Source organism: Zootoca vivipara, chromosome 15 (assembly GCF_963506605.1).
Source record: "Zootoca vivipara chromosome 15, rZooViv1.1, whole genome shotgun sequence".
NCBI classification, from domain to species: domain Eukaryota; kingdom Metazoa; phylum Chordata; class Lepidosauria; order Squamata; family Lacertidae; genus Zootoca; species Zootoca vivipara.
In genome coordinates this window covers 34152086-34172971 of record NC_083290.1, presented here as the reverse complement: position 1 = coordinate 34172971, position 20886 = coordinate 34152086, and the positions used below count along the sequence as shown (strand labels likewise).

At 44.4% G+C, this 20886-nt stretch overlaps 1 protein-coding gene across 2 annotated transcripts in view; it reads left to right on the top strand.

The window, feature by feature from the left end:
- Positions 1-369: 369 nt before the first annotated feature.
- ROBO4 (roundabout guidance receptor 4) overlaps positions 370-20886 on the top strand; it is an 89677-nt gene continuing 69160 nt past the window's right edge. The window contains exons 1-6 of one of the 2 annotated variants that reach the window (XM_035139647.2): positions 370-812; positions 7243-7566; positions 15358-15515; positions 17193-17313; positions 18955-19093; positions 20168-20295. In XM_035139647.2, the coding sequence (XP_034995538.2) occupies positions 746-812; positions 7243-7566; positions 15358-15515; positions 17193-17313; positions 18955-19093; positions 20168-20295 (937 nt within the window). In that variant the 5' untranslated portion in view covers positions 370-745. The remainder of the gene's footprint in view (positions 813-7242; positions 7567-15357; positions 15516-17192; positions 17314-18954; positions 19094-20167; positions 20296-20886) is intronic. The other variant, XM_035139646.2, reaches the window with a different exon arrangement.

Sequence of the window (20886 nt, the reverse complement as noted above, 5' to 3'; positions counted from 1 at the left end):
AGCAAGAATGTGAGGGAAGGTTGTTTTTCCACCTCTGCCAGTTTTTGAAATGTATGCCATAATAGTTTGGCCAACCCTTTCTTAGATTTTTATTATTGTTGTTGTTGTTGTTATTATTCACTTATAAATTCATTGCTTGTTGGATAGATAAATAAAACCCATTGGCTTCGCTCCCATTCTGGGAAAACCTTCATATTTCCAGAGCATTGTCTATGCACAAGGAAGGCTGAAGTAGATATAATTGAAGGAAAAGAGGTGGGGAGGGGAGAGGAGGGGAGGGAAACTTTTTAAACAGAGAGAGAAAGAGAGAGAGAGAGAGAGAGAGAGAGCGCAATTCCTTGACTTAGGAGCGAGCAGATTCCAGATCCTACAGGGGGGGGGGGAATAGGAATGTTGGTGCAAACACTCCCTTTTCTGGTGTGGAGTCTTCCAGCAGTTGTAATTTCAACAAAAAGCTGGAGGAGAGGAGGCAGTGGAATTCACACCCACCCCTTCCGGTACCCTGTGAACAGTCCGGGAAAATACTCACTGACAACAAGAGGGGAGGAAGTGGCTTGATGAAAACATTTGGAGCTGACAAACTTGTTTGTGCCAGCGTCCCTATGCTTGTGAGTCTTGGAGCAGAGAGACAACAAAAGCCCCCAGTGGCTCTGACCAGCAGAAAAGGAGGCAAGTGATTGCAGGGTCCAGCCAGTCTCCTTGGCTGCCAAGTTCCATCAAGAAGAATTTCTACAACTAGACAAGCATGGCAGGAGGGTTGTGCCCTGCGCTACAGAAGCTCATAGTTTGGGCAGCATTTCTGCTGATGCAAGGTGAGTGATCAGGATCCGTTCGGACTAGGGGAAGCTTTTACTTATGCAGTCAAAGGGATTTAGAATCTGAGGGCGGATCTCCACCCCACTTCCCAGCACAATGGAAAGGAGAGAAGCTTTGATTGACTTCCTGAGCATACTTAACTTGGAAAACTATGATGAAGGCTGTGGTCCTGCTTATGTGGGAGTAAGGTCTATTGCAGGCATCCCCAAACTTCGGCCCTCCAGATGTTTTGAACTACAATTCCCATCTTCCACAACCACTGGTCCTGTTAGCTAGGGATCATGGGAGTTGTAGGCCAAAACATCTGGAGGGCCGCAGTTTGGGGATGCCTGGTCTATTGAAACAAGAAGGCTGTGCTTTTCAGTTAACATGTTTTGGATTGCCCTGTAAGACTAGCCTGAAAGAGGGGGGCTCGCTTCCCCAACACTCGCCATTGCTGCAACAACCCCCTGAATTTATAGGAGAAAGAACCACAAATTTCCCAGTAACACGATTCAGCCTCCCAATAAAATATTTAAGGGGACAGCCCCCCCCAGTTGATGCACATCACCATTCAGTGGTGTGCATGCACCACATCATGTGATCAATTATGCAGGGCTGGGCTTACCTGGGCCTCCCTCCTGACATTTTTTTTCATGTTGGGCACCCCTGCTGTAAAATGTGAGATGTTTTGCAAATGTCATCTGGATCCTGGGTCGTGTTCCTCTCGTTTCCTGTCGTTTTGCAAAACAAAAACCTATCATCAAACTGAGTAAAAAGAAATCTCTGCATTTTAAAAACCTGGAATGGAATGCACTGCCATTCACTCACTCATAGTTCACTCACAGTGAAAACGTTGGCATATTTACTTGAGTCAGAAGTCAGTCCCTATGCGAGTTTTCAGTGGGGCTTGTCCTAGGTAATTGTGCAAGTTTCACTGTGTTCAATGGCCCTTCCTGCTACGGCTGTGGTCCTAACACACATAATAATAATAATAATAATAATAATAATAATAATAATAATAATAAATTTCCAACAGAAATAATAATAATAATAATTTATTTCCAACAGAAGGTTAAAAATACATCAAAACATCAATCATGAAAAACTTCCCTAAACAGGGCTTAACTTGTAAGTCAGAAATAAGCCACACTGGACATACTGGGGCTTCCTTCCGAATTTTGAATAAATTAGCTTAAAATTGTACCCTAGGTTAGGCAAATATAAAGTGAACCCATTGAATCCTAACTTTCCCCTGAGCACTATTGACTTGATTTAGGGAATTTTGGGTTGCTAGGTTATCCCCCAGGAGCTGTGATAAAAACACCTGTCTTTCTTCCTAACTTTGCCTTCAGAATTCTATCCCATGATATGCTTAATATTAGTGCGCAGCTGGAGCTCCAAACAAAATATTTAATTTGCCATTGGTACACAGTGGGGTCTAAGAACATGTGATCTTTTGATCTGGATTTGCTTTGTTTGGCGTTCTGGGATATTTGGAGACTAAGAATGTAAGGAGGCAGTGATTCCCATCCTGTCCTAAACCCATCACAATCAGCACTGTTTCTGTTCTGCTACAGTTCAGCTTCTGCTATTTTACTATGTGCTGTGGCCGAAACTAATATAATTATGCCAATAATTATGTAATTAACTTCCATGCATTTCAATGGAAAGAAATGTTGAAACAATGCATAAAACAGCACACTTATTCATGTAACATTTGCAGACTAAAAAACAATGATAGCAAATACCACTTGTAGTCACCTGGGTGGTTTTTGTTTCTGACCTTAGATGGACAAGCGAACTGTAGCACTTCAAGGTGTTAGGTAAGGTAAGGTTTATAAAATTGATATATTGCTTTCCATTACAAAAATTCCCAAAGCAATTTGCCAAGTAAAAATGCAATAGTGAGAATCACATAAGCATGTTGAAAACATAGAATCAGTGACAGGAGAAAATTTCAGTTCAGTTTACATTTAAAGGTGAACCTAATTCACACTTTCTGAAGAAATACTACTATTATTATTATTTCTGAAGCAATATTATTATTATTTGTTGAATTTATATACTGCCCTATACCCGCACGTTTCAGGGCGGTTCACAGAATAAAATCAAAATACAGTGGTACCTCTGGTTAAGAACTTAATTAGTTCCAGAGGTCCATTCTTAACCTGAAACCGTTCTTAACCTGAGGTACCACTTTAGCTAATTGGGCCTCCCGCTGCCGCCGGCGCGCGATTTTTGTTCTCATCCTGAAGCAAAGTTCTACTTCCGGGTTAGCGGAGTCTGTAACCCGAGGTGTTTGTAACCCGAGGTACCACTGCATATAACCACAAAATACACAATCAAAACAAAAACAACCCAACAACCCCTCCCCCCCAAAAAAACACATTTCAAAAGGGCATAGGATGTTGACACACACATCCTTTGAAATTCACACTTCTCCAGATTTTGCAATGCAGGAAACCAATGTGTGGGAAAATGCACATACTGTATAACATATGCATTAAAATGCAAGTGTTTATGAAAATAACATAGAAAAATTAATTATATTAGGGAAATCTGCTTTGCCAGATTGTGTATAGGCAGCGACTCTTTTAGGTGTGTCCAAATGATGCATGGTCGCTGACCTTTAGGATTTGAAAGAGGGTGGATTGGGGCAGAATGGGGGCAGGGCAGGGCACAATGGAGCGTAACAGGGTGAGGCACACAAATACATACTCGCCGATGCACATGGAACTCCCCGGTCGTCGTCTGTATATTAGGCAAAATTCTATGTGATAAATGAATGCATTGGCACTCAAATGCTGATGATTTTTCATGAGGGCTTAAAAAAATAAATTGCAAAGTGATGTGGAAATGTGGAGAACCAAACTTAGGACTAGAAAAATGAGAAACTGAACAGATTTCCCCATCCCTAATAGATCGCAGTGTCATAAAATGGTCCATCTCCATGAGATCCACTCCACCCAGCTTCAAATGAGCACCAAAACAAACATTCAGTTGTTGCCATTGCCCGAATGCCTGGGAAAACAAAGACGTCTCTGGCTTCAAAACAATTCCAACTTTTGTGGCAGGCCAACCTTCTTGGGCAGAGCATCCCGTAGGCAGGGCGCTACTACAGAAAAGGCCCATTCTCTTGTTGGCACCTTCCAGACCTTCCACGAAGGAGGCTTGCACAGCAGGGCCTCAGATGATGATCTCAGGGTCTGGGCAGGTTCATATAGAGAATGGCGGCCCTTTCGATCTAGGGGTCCTGAACTGGATAGGTCAAAAACAACCATTGCTTTTCTTACTAATTCACATTAGTTTGCTCAGATGATCAGCAATAATGGGAGAGCTGTTTATTTTAGGTGCTGCCTGCTCCCTTCTTTGTGTTTATTTCATGGAAATGATGAAACATTTTTTTTTCTTATTTTGAAAAGCTTTGCAGTGTGATGACGGGGGCTTTGGTTTTAGAACTCTAAAAGGGAGCAATACTGCCACTCTTACAAAGTAGTTGCTAATGCACATGCCCTTTTGAAGAAAGGGCGCCCCCCCCAGATGTGTTGATTCACTCCAGGGGTCAAAATCTGCAGCCACTGTACCAAGTGATGAATACTTCCCGTCCCTCTCTTTTCCTCCACCTAGCCCAAATCCTGTCGCCCAGTTCTCTCATTTTCTGCCACTTGTTGGGATGGTAATACAGAATCTGAATGGGTTAAGATGAAAAAGTGGTGGCGGAGGTGGGGGGAATGCTTAGATGTTTCTTTGGAAACAAATATTGAAAAGCAGGAAATTCCTGAAATGTTACACACCGGCTCGTCGTCATGCTCGGCAAATGTGGGAAAGATGGGGAATCAGGAAGGTTCAGTGGGGTGGGGTGGACATTTTTGCAGGGGTGGGGTGGGGTGGACATTTTTGCAGGGATACAAAGAAAGGGTGGGTTGAACTTGGGAAAAGTCCCTTTACTTCAAGTAGCCAAGTCCAGCAACAAAAGACCCGGGGGGAGGGGAGCGGAAGAGGGGGAATTAAAATATTTTTCTTTCTTTTTTTTAATTAATAGATCTTTATTAGGTATTGCAATTAAAAATACATATGAACAATTTGCCCATATATATCATATAAAAGATAGTAACGAATCATATAAACAAGAATATATATATACAAGAATATATATCAAATCTCAAAAATTTATGAACCTAAGGAATAAAGAAATATTTTTCTCGGTCTCTGCCTGCACTAAACATTTAAGGCAGTATCATAGCACTTTAAGCAGTGATTGGTTCCGCCAAATAATCTTGGGAATTGTAGTTTGCTAAGGGCACTGAGTGTTGTTAGAAGCAGGGGTGTGGCGCGGGATGTGCCAGAGGAGCCATGGACCTGGGCATGGATTTTTGAGGGGATGTGAAGCCCCCCCTTGAGGTGCTCCCCATCTGGCGCTGGAGGAACCAAGGCTCATTGAGAGGAGCAGAGGGCAGCGCTGTGCTTGGGGTTCCGGCTTGGGGGCACCTGGTTGGGACCACCAAGTGCCATGTTGTTTGGCTAGGCTCCCCCTCTCGGCATGGGCAGGCAGGTGGAGCAGTGTAGCCCTGCTTGGCTCCAGTGCAGGGCAGAGCCACTCCGCTGGTGTCGGTAGCGAGAGCTGGGGTGCTGTATCCGGCTCCTTCGCTCTCCGTGCCTCTGCCCCCCCCCCAGCATGCATGCACCTACTCCAGGAGCTGTGAACTCACACAACGCCGCTGGTTAGGAGACCCCCATTCCCCTCACAGAACTACAATTCCTGGAGTGGTTTAACAATCAACCTCTCTTCCCAGGGAAGTCTGGGAATTGTAGCTCTGTGTGGAGAATAGGGGTTGCATGATTATAGTTGCAGGGGGTGGATTTGGGGATCAAACCTAGAAAAGACTTGACCTGGAGATTCGCATGAGGCAGGTTGCAGAAAGCAGAGGTTTTGACTGGGAAAAAAGGGGAGGAGAAGGGTTATTGTATCTCAGAGGGTGCCTAGAGGCCCACCGGTCCATTCTTTGTGGCTGAAGGTCCTTGACTTTCTGCTGCTTCCGAGGGGACAATGCCAGGAAATTCTGCACAGGAAGCTCTGAGGGGATTACTATGTATTGCCACAATAAAATTGACTTTGCTTCTCGGAGGCTGTGGATCAGCAGAGTGCCATTCTACAGAAAGATTAAATCAAGGGCCAGGGCTTTCTCCATCTCTCATTAAAATTTAGAAGTTTGAAAGGCTGGGAAATTTGTACCTCACATTAAACAGAGAAGCTAGAAAATGGACAGCGGTTACTAACAGGCACTGAGATAAGGAGAACAACCGTGTCATACTGTACTTGTCTACCCAGTCTAAAGGGAGTATTCCCAAGAATATGTATAGGTTTGCCGTCTAAGAGGACCAATTTATGTTGTTGATTCTAATAGTGATGTTATTTAGAGCATTAAAATGTCCAAGGCACATTCATGTTCTCTTCTTCTTCTTCTTCTTCTTCTTCTTCTTCTTCTTCTTCTTCTTCTTCTTCTTCTTCTTCTTCTTCTTCTTCTTCTTCTTCTTCTTCCTCCCTTGTTCTCTCTCTCTCTCTCTCTTTTTAAATAATAATTTTATTGAGTTTACATTATTTCAACCACAATCACAATCCATTAAAATCATAACATCACCTATAGCCTTGCTCAAACTGAGCCTCGACTTCCCCCCTCCCCCTTCTTGGCTTTCTTAAATATTCACTTACAACTTAGCATTTCTATATCCACCTATTTACCTTCTTTCATGCTTATAAAATCTATCTTAATAATTGTAAAGAAGTTCCAAAAATTAACATTACAAAATATTTTAAATCAAACCTGCAAACGTTTTCAATGTTTACAATGTTCTCTCATATATTGTATAAATTTACTCCAGTCCTTTTCAAACAGCTCGTCACGCTGGTTTTGGATCTTCCCCGTCAGCTTGGCCAGTTCTGCATATTCCATCATTTTAGTCTGCCATTCTTCCAATGTTGGAAGTTCCTACTGCTTCCATTTCTGGGCTAAAAGTATCCTCGCAGCTGTGGTAGCATACATAAATAAATTTATAACTTTTTTGGGAATTTCTTCCCCAATTATACCAACAAAAACGCCTCTGGTTTTTTTAAATAAAGGTATTTTTAAAACCCTTTTTCAATTCATTATATATCATATCCCAGTAGGCTTTAACCTTAGTACATGTCCACCACATATGGAATAAATTCCCCTCCAACTGTATGGATTCTGCATAGCACTGGCAGGATGCAGGTGCAAAAATATGACATAGGTTTCTTTGCTACTGATTTATTTGTTTGTTTGCAACTTTTGAGCCAACCCAATGCTAGGTTACTGTAGGTGGCAAGCAGTCCAGTAAAGGAATAAAAAGACAAAAATGTGTTTGATGGGGGAGAATGAAGTTTATTATTTTCTGTCCCTCCCTCCCCATTTCTTATTCTCCCAGGTTCGAAGTCTCTTACAGAGGAGGTTGTACCATATATCATCGATCACCCCTCTGACCTTGTGGTACGCTGGGACCAGGCTGCGACCTTGAACTGCCGTGCGGCTGGGAACCCGACACCCACCATTGAGTGGTATCGCAATGGCGAGTATGTGAAGACAAACAAAGACGATGGTCCCTCCCAACGCACCCTCCTGCCGGGTGGGTCCCTCTTCTTCTTACGCCTCAGCCAGAGGAAGGGAAAATCGGACGAGGGCGTATACAACTGCGTGGCCAGAAACCACCTGGGTGCAGCCGTTAGCAAGAATGCTTCTCTTTATGTGGAAGGTAAGGCATTGGGATCAGCTCAGAGAGTTCCATACTGGGCAAACCACTTTTATTGCAGCATGGTGGGGCTGTCTGGCTAGGACTAGGGACACACCTACATTAATCAAAAACAGCATGTTAAATGCGTTATAAACATGCAACATCAGATGGTGCTGTAGAGCAGAAAACCTTTCTATGCGATTTTACACAGAGTCCCCCCCTTTGGTTAAACCAATTTAATTCATGGCTTATTTATAGCAACCCCCCCAGTATAGATCCACCCTTGAGGGACTGCCAAATCTGTCCATTGTCATTTCTCTTGATTTTCTCATTTGTCCAATATTAAGTTCAATTCTCCACATTGTCTGATGAATGGTGGTGGTGGAATAAAGTCCTCCTGAAGATTTCTTCAGATTTGAGTGCAAATTTCTCCTTGTATGCACATTTTTCTATCTAACTTTGCCAAATAGGCAGTCTTTTTTTTTTTTTTTGGCAAGGCAGCTTCCCACAACGTAATTCATTCTTGTATGTTATTTACACTAATAGTATGCACTTCTATGCATGCTTTATCTCAGTAGATGCATTTTTTGTACATGTTGCTTGGTTGGAAAACGGCACTGCAAAATTTGGAGAAGTGCACATTTTGAAGCATGTCTTCATTTTGTATATTGTTTTGGAAAGCACAAGGCAGGTAGATTTACCTTTAAATGTGAACTAAATCCAATACCCCACCCCCACCCCGCCCCAGTGAGATCTTGTTTCTTTGAGCCTATGGACTTTTTCCCTAGACTATGCCACCGACTGCAGGTGTGCATTATTTGTAAAGACTGTTTAAACGCTTTTACCTTAAGAAACAGGGCCGACAAAAGAAAAGAACTTCACACAGTGCCTAGTTAAACTGTGGGATTGGCTCCCACAGGAGGCAATGATGGCAAGCAACTTAAAAGAGGCATCTTGTTGGCCACTGTGAGTACAGGGTGCTCAACTAGGCGTGCCACTGGCCAGATCTAGCAAGTTATTGTTGTGTTCTTATGTTCTTACAAGCAAACCTTTACCTGTGCATGCAGCCACGGAGCTTCATGCTCCGCCACCGGGGGCGGAGAGCAGGCAGCTGCCCCCAGTGACGTGGCGTGTGTTCTGGGGGCGGGGGGCGCCATGCGCAGTGATGTGGCACGTGTTTGGGGGGCGTGCCGTGCACAGTGGCGGGGCGTGCGTTTTGGGGCAGGGCGCGCTGCACGCAGGGGCGGGGGGCGCGTTTTGAGGGTGGGTTGGGCAGCGGAGATGGCGCCCCTGGGATCGCGTCGCTCGGGGAGCACTGCCCCGACCGCCCCTATCTTCCTACGCCCCTGTGTGCATGGAAAGCTACCATGTAAGAGAAAAGTCCTCAGGACAATCTTTTCCTCCTGTACTCGATTTTCACATGCAGGGAGCTTTAAATATGGGAGAACATTCAAATATACACCTCCCACCTACAAAATGAAATGATCAACAGTCCCTGGAGGACTGTTTGTTTGAATTAGTTCTTTGATAACTACCTACCTACCTACCAACCAATCTTTATTGTTGTCATTGGAGATCAGCCACTAAATTATTGCCAAACAGCTAGCAGTGAATGCCCGCGTTGTTAAACTCATGCTAATATCACTTCCAGTGCTCATTGCCTCACATTTCTCTCTCCCAGCAGTCTTGAGCCAAGGCCTCAACTGCTCCCATTTTACAGATGAGAAAACTGAGAGAAAAGGGCTGGTTCAATGTCACCCAGTGAATTCAATGCTGTTGATCCCATCCAATTAGATACACTAGTGTTTAGTGTGCTGAACTAGGACTGGGGATCAGGGGACGACATTTTGCCTCTCGTATTCAGGAAGCAGAGATTAATAGTGCCATTCATCCATAAATAAATAAATAAATACAATGAAATATATGCACACTGAGAGCAACAATTAAGAAAAGTTCTGCCGTGTGTGTGTGTGTTTTGTGTTTATAAATACTTTTGACTTTCTGGCTGCTCTCATTACTCCAATATTCCATGTTCTGCATCCCCAGGGTAGTACAGAGATATCAAATGCCCCATCTCAGGCATGCCCCTGGACCACACCAGCTTCCCCACCTTTAAGCCCGCAATGTCTCTCTTGCAGGATTTTGCAGCACTAATTATTGGCACAATTAAAAACCCTCTTTATTATTCAGGCTGGGAGACCCTCCAATTAACACTTCATTAACGATCAGGCTCCATCCGGCTCTCGTGGCCCAGTGTGAAGGTTCGCAGTGGTGTTTGGCAGCTATAAATATTCATGCAGGCAAGGATGGTTTGGGAGATGCTTCTGTTAGCAACACTAAATTAAGTGCGCCACATGGACTCACTGTTCAAGTACGTGCACGCAAATAGTTCCCCTCCTCAGATGTGCATCGGGTCTTGCATTGCCGTGGAGCGATGCAAAACATGTGCCAATTCCAGACATGCTCCCCGTTTTTCCTCTGCTCCCTGCCCCCCAACTGCCTCTGTGTGGGTCTCTGAAAAGTCAGTGGGAGGCTGGTGTTGTTTTGGCGTTTTTGCTTCGTTTCAGATCAGCCCATCATGCAAAGCGAGGAGGTAAAATGCTCAGCTGTTCCATGTCAAATAGCAAGTCTGTGGGTTTCATACCATTTAACGAACCAACACATTTCTTTTAAAAGGGGGTAACATTTTAGCTGACCGAAACATTTTGAATTGATTAAAATCAATGCACAGCCCAGTGGTCAGTGGTGTAGTAATTGGGGGTGGGTGGGGGCGCCCTGCCCCGGGCAGCAGGATGGGCGGGGGGCAGCAGGCTGGACAGGGCTGACCACCTCCGACGGCCGCCACCACTACAGTGTGCATGCGCTGCTTAGGGGACAAAATCTAAAAGGTGGGGCTGGGGAAGCACCATAAACGTCCCATTGGGGGCTGAAGACAGTCTATGGCCATGAAATGCTACCGTAACTGTTGAAAGGGAATAATGGAAAACTTGGATGGAGGAGAAATGGGGTGGAGAATCTTGGAAGCTGGCATGGCTAGTTGACTGAATCCCTAAACAGGAAGCACTCCACACTGGGACGTTTTGTAACAGATTTTCGATCATCCTCCTTCTGAGTTTACTAGCTTAAAGGGCAGTTGTGGATCCAAACTCCCTGTAAAATATTTATACTGTGCCCCAGCCATTGTCTTATGCACTAGGAAGTCATATTTACATTCCCATATGGTCAGGGGCAGCTACATTTTCCTCCCTCCCAGATGTTGAGATCCTTTCCTCATTTCTACAGCAAATATAACCCCTTCCATTAGTCCTGTATAGGAATGGGCACATCTGTTAATTTTGGTTTCTCTCAATTTCTCATTTTTTCCAGTTGCAAGTTCAGGTCTCTACATTTCTGCATCAGTTTGTGATTTTATTTTTAAGTAGTATTTTAGAGCAATTTTCACATAATATGCACATTCTCATGCACAATTTCCCCATAGTTCCTGATTATTTCCTAATATGAATTCATTTTATGTCTTCACTAATGTGCATATTTTTGAACACACTTTCCCCAATAGACATCTTTTTTTGGTGCATTATTTGTTTGGAGAATTCCAATGCAAAATTCAGGAAAGTGTGAATTTTCAAGAATGGCTGCCTTTTGGTTAGCAGATTGCATTGAGAAGAATCAGTTAGGTGGGCTCAGATTTAAATGGAGATCAACCAAATTTCTCCTCCATCCGTAGTCCTCTACCATCCTTCTTTGGCAGTAGAATTGACCTATTTCTTTGTTACAGCGCAGTCGCTGCAATGCAGCCTCATCTTTTCTCTTGGTCTGTGCTGGGAAACATGGGGTGGGAGACTTTTGGAAACAATTAATGATTATTTTGTTTAACCTTCTAAAAATATCTAGCAATAACATCCTAAGGTACGGTCTCTGCAGGTTGCTGCTTGTAAGAAGTTGGCTCATCTCCTGGACTTTTGATTATATTACAAAGGAGTCACATCCTCCAGGAGGGATGAATGCAGGAAGCAGGCAGAAGACTGGAAGGCAAGGGGAAAAGGCTGCCTCCCTCCCTCTCTGTGGGTTTCTCCCTTCTGATTGTGTTCCCAGCTCAGGTTGTCAAGGCAATTGTTATATTTGAAGCAGAAGAAGCTGCAGGAAGACAGCTTCCCATAAATAGCCACGCTAGTTCTCATTTTGTTGCCACAGGATGGGGTGATGGTTGCTAGCTTAGATGGTTTCAAAAGGAGATTGGACAAATATATGGAGGATAAGCCCATCAATGGCTATTAGCGTTGATGGCTAAATGGAAACTCCAGGTTCAGTGGCATTGTTTAGCTTTACTAAAGGCAAATGAGCACAATGGTCACAAATCCAATACAGTCATACCTTGGTTGTCGAACTTAATCTGTTCTGGGAGTCTGTTCGACAACCAAGGCACGGCTTCCGATTGGCTGCAGGAGCTTCCTGCACTCAATCGGAAGTTACGGAAGTTGCGTTGGGTGAAAAACGTTCGCAAACCGGAACACTCACTTCTGGTTTGCGGAGTTCAGAAGCCAAAACGTCCGAGTACCAAGGTGTTCGAGAACCAAGGTATGACAGTACATTCAGGATTGGCATGGTTGCAGCACTTACAAAAAAACTTATAATACGACTAAAAAACTAAAAAACTTATAATACGACTAAACCTTAGTAGCATACAGACACCAGAACAAAGAGAAAGAAAGAGTAAGCTCAGAGCCCAGGCTCCTTCCGGCCTTATTATTATAGTCAGCATGACCTTGACAGAAAGATAAGAGAACCAGTTTAAGCCAGCTGTACTCAGCTTCTCAGAAGAAATAACCCAAACATGAACCTTCTGCCTGTTTCTTTCATATGGAAAGAAAACTTTCCAGAACCCTCTTGAACTAAGTAGAATAGAAAAGATCTCTACACATCAGATCAATACTTTCTGTACTAAGAAATGAGAACTGATACTTCCTTCATGTTCCACTTGTGGGTTTCTTGAAGGTATCTGCCTGGCAGTGGTGGACTTTGGTCTTTCAATGTTCAGCAGCACCCTGTGTGAGCCCAAAATTCAGCATCCCTGCCTCTCCCCTTCTGTTCTGTTCAATTCATTACGTCATAGTTGCAGTGCCCTGTGGCACCCTCTAGGCTCAGTATCCAGTGTGGCAGAACTGGTGACGTTGCCCTACATCCGCTGTTGTGGCTGGCCTCTTTGGGAAATGGAGGCATATGCAATGCAAGTTTCCTACTCAGAGCAGGCACCCTGAAGTTAACGGACGTGATTCCCTTAGGTTCATTCATTTCTATGAATCTGCTCTGAGTAGCATCAGCATTACATGCAACCTGCAGTGTTGAAGTGGGGGGGGGGGCTTTTGGTCAACAGGCCTCTTTTTGATGGCCTCTTTTGTATTGTTCAAAAGAGCAGCAGCTGATGGCGCTTTGAGTGAAGTGGGACAACAGATGACATTAAATGGTTACTTGTACAGTTCAGCAGACTGACACTTGGAAAAATGATAATTTTGAGAAGCATCCAAAGGCCCATCTAGCCCAGCATCTTGTTTCCAAATAGGTTTCTTTCTTTCTTGTTTTCTTGGTCCAAAAAGTGAGGGCGAGGAAGCATGGTTCCTAGGGTGGATTGATGAGTAGTAGTTCAGCAACATCCGAAGGACCAAAGACTCCCCACTCCTGCCTTTCGTGCACCTGACCATGTGAGCTAGTATATTTTTCTGGGCTAGCAACTGTTGTGGAATAGTATGTGCGTGTGTTGCAGAGTTTTCTCAACTGCAAGGCCTCGTACCATGGTTGAAAGTGGGCATTAGTTCCACACTACACACTTGCAGGCAATAGATGCTGCAATTCAATGCACATGTTCCTGGGAAGAAGTCCCACTGAGCTCAGCATTTGGGTTGCCATACGTCCGGGAAATCCAGGACATTTCCTCTTTTGGGAGGCCAACATGCCCATCCGGGGGGATTTTTACATTTTAAAGGAAATTTCCAGACACGTGGGCTGGCAGCAGCTCGGGCTGTCCTCTTTTTTGCTCTTCAAGATATGGCAACCCTACTCGGTATGGCTTCCCTGACTAGGCACACCCAGGATGACAATGTTAATTGAATTCCTTTCATCATCATCATCATCATCATCATCATCATCATCATCATCGTCATTGACTTGGACACCTGTTTAAGCTCCATCTCTTCTGCTTATGTAGCTACACTCCATCATTGAAAACGATTAAAAACACATTAACTGGATTTATGGGTGTGCCTGTATTTTAGAATCCACAAAGTAATGGTAAAATACAAACCAGAATTAAGGAATTTATACTGCCGTGCTCTCTTGATGCAATAAACATGTGAAAGGCAAATCAAAGCCTTTGAAGAGCGGTAAAAATCTTAGGGTACAATCATGGAGCGCAAGTGAAGTAAGCAGTATTGACGTTGATGGGAGAGAGTTAAACATGTGCTTAACACACTAATTGAAATCGATGGGATGTGCTTTATTGCCGTCATAATAGAGTGACTGCACCACATAAACTCACTTTTAAATTTAGTATGGTTTATGATTGATTTCGCTGGTTCAGCTTTTACTGTTTTAAGTATCCCTACCCCTCACAACATCCAATGACTTTGTGGTTGGATTTCCCCCCTGCCCTATTGATAGTTTCCTTACCAAAGTTGTTGTTTTTAGCACGTTTATCGATTATTGGCTCTTGCCCTTAATTTGTAAGGAATTAAACCGCTCAAGGAGCGATCCTTTTAACTGCATCATCCTTCCTTGGTGTTAGAGCATGAAAGTTTCGCTTCCAAATCGAACTGATTAATTTTGCCAGGTGGAGCAGGAAGGCAGCTGGATCAGTGCTTGATTCTGCTTACGAAATGCAACCTCTGGAAATGACTGAGTAATTAAAAACCACATTGCATGTCCTGCTCCTTTGCATAAACACAGTCAACACCAGGGGGCAAAAGAAGGGTTCTTACCCTTATCCCCCTTTGCTGCTTAATCTACAATGAACAGCTTTTTGCACCTTAAACTTCTATTTTTTTCTTATTACGTGATCGGTAGTCCAGTGCAGGGCTACCCAATACTGGTGCGGCTAATTTAGGGTGTTTCTAAACCGCGCATGCCCCAAATCCTAAAAATCCTAAAATAAGGTAAAGGTAAAGGTAAAGGGACCCCTGACCATTAGGTCCAGTTGTGACCGACTCTGGGGTTGCGCGCTCATCTCGCATTATTGGCCGAGGGAGCCGGCGTATAGCTTCCAGGTCATGTGGCCAGCATGACAAAGCTGCTTCTGGCAAACCAGAGCAGCACACGGAAACACTGTTTACCTTCCCGCTGTAGCGGTACCTATTTATCTACTTGCACTTTGATGTGCTTTCAAACTGCTAGGTTGGCAGGAGCTGGGACCAAGCAACGGGAGCTCACCCCGTCACAGGGATTCGAACCGCTGACCTTCTGATCAGCAAGCCCTAGGCTCAGTGCTTTAACCCACAGCGCCACCTGGGTCCCTTTTGTAAGATCATAAAAAAGCTCAAAAACTTCAATCCTTAGAAAAGGTTAACAACTTTGGTTGGCCCTTTGGTCAGTCCTCATGGCCCTTCACTTCATTGCCCCTTTTTGAAAAATTTTGGACACCACTGTTCTAGACTGTTGTTGTTTTCAGGTGGGATTCAAACCCATACTGAAAAATTCAGTTGCAAAATCGTAGGTCACTGTGACATATGTGCAGTTAAAGCAAATGGCTTCCCCCAAAGAATATTGGGAACTGTTGCTTACCCCATATGGGAATTTTATTTAGGATATATTTGTGTTTTCTCGTAGCTCTGCAAGAAGAGTTTCGGCTTCATCCCAGCAACTTGGTGGTGACAGCTGGAGAACAATTGGCGCTGGAATGCTTGCCCCCTAGAGGACACCCTGAGCCTACCATTTCGTGGAAAAAGAACGGCGTCCCCATAAATGAGGAAAATGGTCATTATGAGGTAATCAAAAATTATACATCTAGTAGTAATGCTTTTTGTGGGTTTTTAAAGAGCCGCTGTGGTGTAGTGGCTGGGAGATCAAGGTTCAAATACAGTCATACCTCGGTTTAAGTACGCCTCGGTTTGAGTATTTTCAGTTTAAGTACTCCGCGGACCTGTCTGGAACAGATTAATCCACTTTCCATTACTTTCAATGGGAAAGTTTGCTTCAGGTTAAGTACGCTGCTTCAAGTTAAGTATAGACTTCCAGAACCAATTGTGTTTGTAAACCGAGGTACCACTGTATTCACTCAGCCATGAAGCTCACTGGGTGACCTTGGGACGGTCACGATCTCTCAGCCTAGCCGACCTCACAGGGCTGTTGTGGGCGTTAAATGAGATGGGGGAGAACCATGTGTGCCACCTTGAACTCTTTGGAGAAGAGGGTTGGATATAAATGATATCTGTCAATCAATCAATCAATCAATCAATCAATCAATCAATGCAGCCCATATCAGATACAGTGTATAGTTATCAAGGTCACAATTGCACCACATATTTTAAAGCACGTGGCTCCCCCCCAAAGAATCCTGGGAACTATAGTTTTTTTAAGGGTGCCAGGAATTGTAGCTCTGAGAACTACTGTTGCCAGGATTTGGGGGTGGAAGCCATGTGCTTTAAGATGGGAATGTAGCCACAACAACCACAGTAGAGAGGATAAAAAGGCAATATACATACACACAGATTCTGCCTTTTATTTTTAACAAAACAACAACAACCCCATTATCAAAACTAATTTTAAACTACAGACAACTTTGGCTTGGAATTCATCTTCTCTTTAACAGTTGTATCCCAGTTTCCTAGTTTTGATGGCTGGCTACAGTGAGGAACTTAGCTATATTTTCTCTGAAAATAAATCCACTAAGTGGATGTATTTAGTGGGCTTGGGAATTGGACTGTGCACTGTGTTATCATTGCTATGTTGAAGTTATTTTGCACAATTATGTATTGTGTGATGTTGTGATGTCCAGTGTGTGTGTGTGTGTGTGTGTGTGTGTGTGTGTATTATGCTTTGAAGAATATGTAGAGAAGTTGCTAAGCCATCTTGCTAAGCCAACTGTCCTCCTTTTGTCCAGAGAAAAGGCACTTCACAGACTCCCAGACAATATGACAAAATTATATATATATTAATAATTTATATATCACCTTCTTCCAAGGAACTCAAAGCGGGGTACACAATTCTCATCTTCCCCATTTCATCCTCACAACAACCCTGTGAGGAAGGTTAGGCTAAGAGCTGGTGACTGGCTCAAGGCGACTGAGCTTCATGGTTGAGTGGGGATTTGAACTCTGGTCTCCCAGGGCATAGTCCAACACCCTAACCATTATGCCACACATCAAAATGGACAAGTAAATACAGTGGTATCTCTACTTACGAATTTAATGCGTTCCGAACACACATTCGTAAGTCGAAAAAAAATGTAAGTCAAATTCCATAGGAATGCATTGGGAGGAAAAATTCATAAGTAGAAGCAACCCTATCTAAAAATTCGTAAGTAGAAGAAATCCTATCTAAACCGCATCCAAGATGGCGGGTGGAGCTCCATTCATAAGTAGAAACATTCGTGAGTAGAGGTACCACTGTACTCGTAGAGCTCCAACATATTCTTTCTCCCCTATCTCATCCCATTTCGACAGGTGACCAACACAAAGCTTTTGGTAGCCCATGCTTTGAAGAGCGATGCAGGAGCATATGTCTGCATGGCCACCAACCAAGTAGGAGAGCGAGCAAGCAGAGCTGCCTTGGTCTCCGTTTTGGGTAAGGAAGGCAACAGGGATTGCTCCTCCCATCTTTCCGCACCAAGTTGAGCTATGCCCTTGGTGGGTGCCCCATCAGCTGGTGAGAATCTCTACACCACAGATAAGTGCCACACTGGGGCTGACTGGCAAAATGTATAGACATGAGCTTCACCTAACTGCGCAGAGCACAGAAGTGCTTATGGGGAGAACGAGAGCACCGTCCAACCATAACTGTTGAATTATCGTGGTATCTGTTTCCTATCATTTCCACCACCATCAGGTATTGAATTTGTGCATTGTACTGAAGCTGGCAGGACAAAGGTATTTACTTAGCCAATGGGAAATATATTAGAAAGTCAATTTTTGAAAGGGGAAGGGATTCTGAAGATATCTGAAGGCAGTCCTCTTTAAGGAAGCTTTTAATGTTTGACAGACTATTGTATTTTAATATTTTGTTGGAAGCTGCCCAGAGTGGCTGGGGAAACCCAGCCAAATGGGTGGGTATTATTATTCTTAATAATAATAATAAAGAATGAGATGATGCGCAACACTTTCTTTGGGGATGTGGCATCATTATAAGCAGCTGGATCATTTAGTGTATTCAGATCCAGAATATGAACTGAATATGAAGGACCATAATTCAGTGGCAGAACACCACTTGCAAGCAGAAGGTCCCAGGTTCAGTCCCCAGGTGTCAGGGACCATGCTGAGGAGGGCTGTACTGAGAAGGAATGGTGGGAGCTTCCCCCTCCCCCTCCCCCTGCTCCTGATCAGGATCCTGACTCTTCCCAGGAGCAGGAGGACAGTATAGATTTGGAATGGTGGTTTGTAGAGGGCAGGAGGCAGAAGCTGGGAAATACTGGCTGGGGAACAGCTAGGAGAAGATACACTGGGTGCAGTTAAAAGATTCATTGTCTCTGGAAAGCATTCACCCGCTCACCCCAAGGTCAAGAAGAGCTGATAAGGTGCCAGCACAGAAAGCACAGTGGTTGCAAGATCAGGGTACAAGACACAGTATGATGTGGGTGACTAGGGAGGAAGAGGGTGGAACCCTTAATTGGGAGCACCACCATTCCTAGGACAGGGATTCTTTGTTCTCTCACTGTGATCATTAAAATTTCTAACTGGTAAGAATACTCCCTTCCTTTGTTCTGCTTATCTACTGCCAGGCCGGGGGGGGGGAGCCAATTCCCTGAAGCCTGACATAAGGTAGGACTGGGTATGTCCCATGTTTGAAACTCTGGAGAGTCAGTATCCACTGGCAGATAATACTGAGCTAGATGGACCAATGGTTTGAATTGGTATAAAGCAGCTTCCTATGTTCCTATGAGTTCCTTTTTACTGGTTCCATCACCAGGAAGTGTGGGAAAGAGCATTAATATGAAAGCATGGATGGACAGAGAGGTGGGTCATCTGTCTGAAAAGCAGCTATGTCTTTCGATGGCTGGACTCCGTGTGCCGTATTCAGTGTTTGTCCTACTCAGAGTAGATCCCTTGAAATTAAGAGACATGGCCAGTTTAGACCCATTACTTTCGAGGGGTCTACTCTGAGTAGACGTTGGTGGGCGCTGACCCCATAAAATCCACTCTGCTAGTGAGAGCTTCCATAACCCTAAGGGACTATTCGGTTTGATTAGATTGTCTGCTTCTCCTATCCAAGAAAAGCCAGTATTCACTCGGCGGCCTAATGATGTCGTGGCCAAGCTTGGCAGCACCGTCCTGTTCATGTGTGGAGTCCACGGAGACCCAATACCCACCATCCAGTGGCACAAGGAAATGGGAGAGCTTCCCTCCGGAAGGTGAGGATACCTGTTAAATTCAGAGGATTTCTCTCACTGTTACTTGGCCATGGCACTGCAGCTTGTGAAAGGAGGATCAAATTGTGTGTGTTTTATTTTGATTTTTTAATTGTAAATTTATTAAAGACAGAAGAAGAAAAAAGAGGCAGGGGAAAAAACAACAACAGAAAAGTTTCACCCCCACATTCACAATACAATAAACATCCATCTTAAATTACACTTGCAGATTAATATATGCCATTCAAAGGTCAGAATAGGTCTCGAAGTTGGTGTTCATAGGAAGCACATCAAAGGGTTGATGCTGCTCCAACTGTAGATTTATTCCTCAGGTTTTGCTTTTAAGTCACGTAGCTATTGCCAGACAGTTCAGAGGAACATAGCTGCCAAGTCTCCCGTATTCCCTGGGAAATCCCCGTTTTTCCAGCTGTTCCTAGCTGAAAAAACGGGTCCCCCCCCCCGGTTTATTCTGGCATGGCGGCCATTTTGGAACTGGGCGGAGCATGCTCAGAAGCGACTTTTGATGCGGCTCTGCCCAGTTCCAAAATGGCTGCAGTGCGACTTCTGGCGCGACGGCCATTTTGGAACTGGGCAAAGCAGCATCAAAAGTCACTTCTGAGCATGCTCCGCCCAGTTCCAAAATGGCGGCAGCGCTACTTCCGGTCTGCTACTTTCGGCCCAGTCCCTTATTTCTCCGACAGCAACTTGGCAGGTATGCAGAGGAACAAAGGCAGAACTTAAGAAGAACCCACGGTCCAGCCTGTGTCCTAGCCTGCATCCCCATTTGCCAATCTGGGATGCAGGCTAGGATCCGGCCTCTGATAGGAGGCACGGGCTTATGCCCATGCCCCCTATCCGTATGGGGCTGTGATGATGCTACCCCCTCGTTGGGGCCTTGGAGGAGCCTCCGCTAGCCTGCAACGCCACCACACCTAAAAGGGGTGAGCGGACTTGTGATGGCTCTTTCACACATGCAGCTCCTATTCCGGACATTGAAGCTATGTTTAGGGATGAACATGCATTTGCGAACAAAGCCTCAGTCACTGACTGTGGGTTCTGTACCGTTGCTCCCCACAGGTATGAAGTAAACAGAGAAAACGTCCTACAGATTCAGCACTTGACAATGAACGATGCCGGGAAATATGTCTGTTCTGCTCGCAACCAGGTGGGAACCATCACTGCCAAAGCATCTTTAACAGTGCAAGGTAAACAGCTCAATCAATATCAGGCCACTTGGGACCCTGTCCAGGCCACACCCACTTCCCAAGCCACTCCCCCTGTGACCAGGCATGTTCCTCGAGGGCTTGACCTGGCCAGCTATGACAATGGCTCTGGTTTGCCTGAAGGAAGAATGTCCTCACCCGGAAGCTAGCCTGGCTATTTCAAGAATTAGAGGGGGGGGGGACAGCCAGGCATTCAAAGGGTCTCAGCATACAGCCTAGTCCCCCACCCCCAACTCATAACATTATGCAGCTGTGAAGAAAGGACAGCACATGAAAACAAAATAGAAGCCCATGCCCACCTCTGGAAAGAAGAGAAAAAGTGAGAGGTTGATTTTTTAAAAATTTAAAAAATGTTTTTTCTACTCCTTTTCTGTGAAATGCACAGAAGAATTGGGGGGGTTGATGTTAAGTATGAGACAAAATCAGTTAACAAGAACATTTATGTCTTTTGCCAAATCACATTTCTTTCTTAAATTTTGCAGCTCCAAGCTGAGAGAGGGTGTCACAAGTTGCTTCAATGTGCATAAAAAAACAAGTTGGGGAATTAACTAAATGCCAAAAAAACACCAAGTA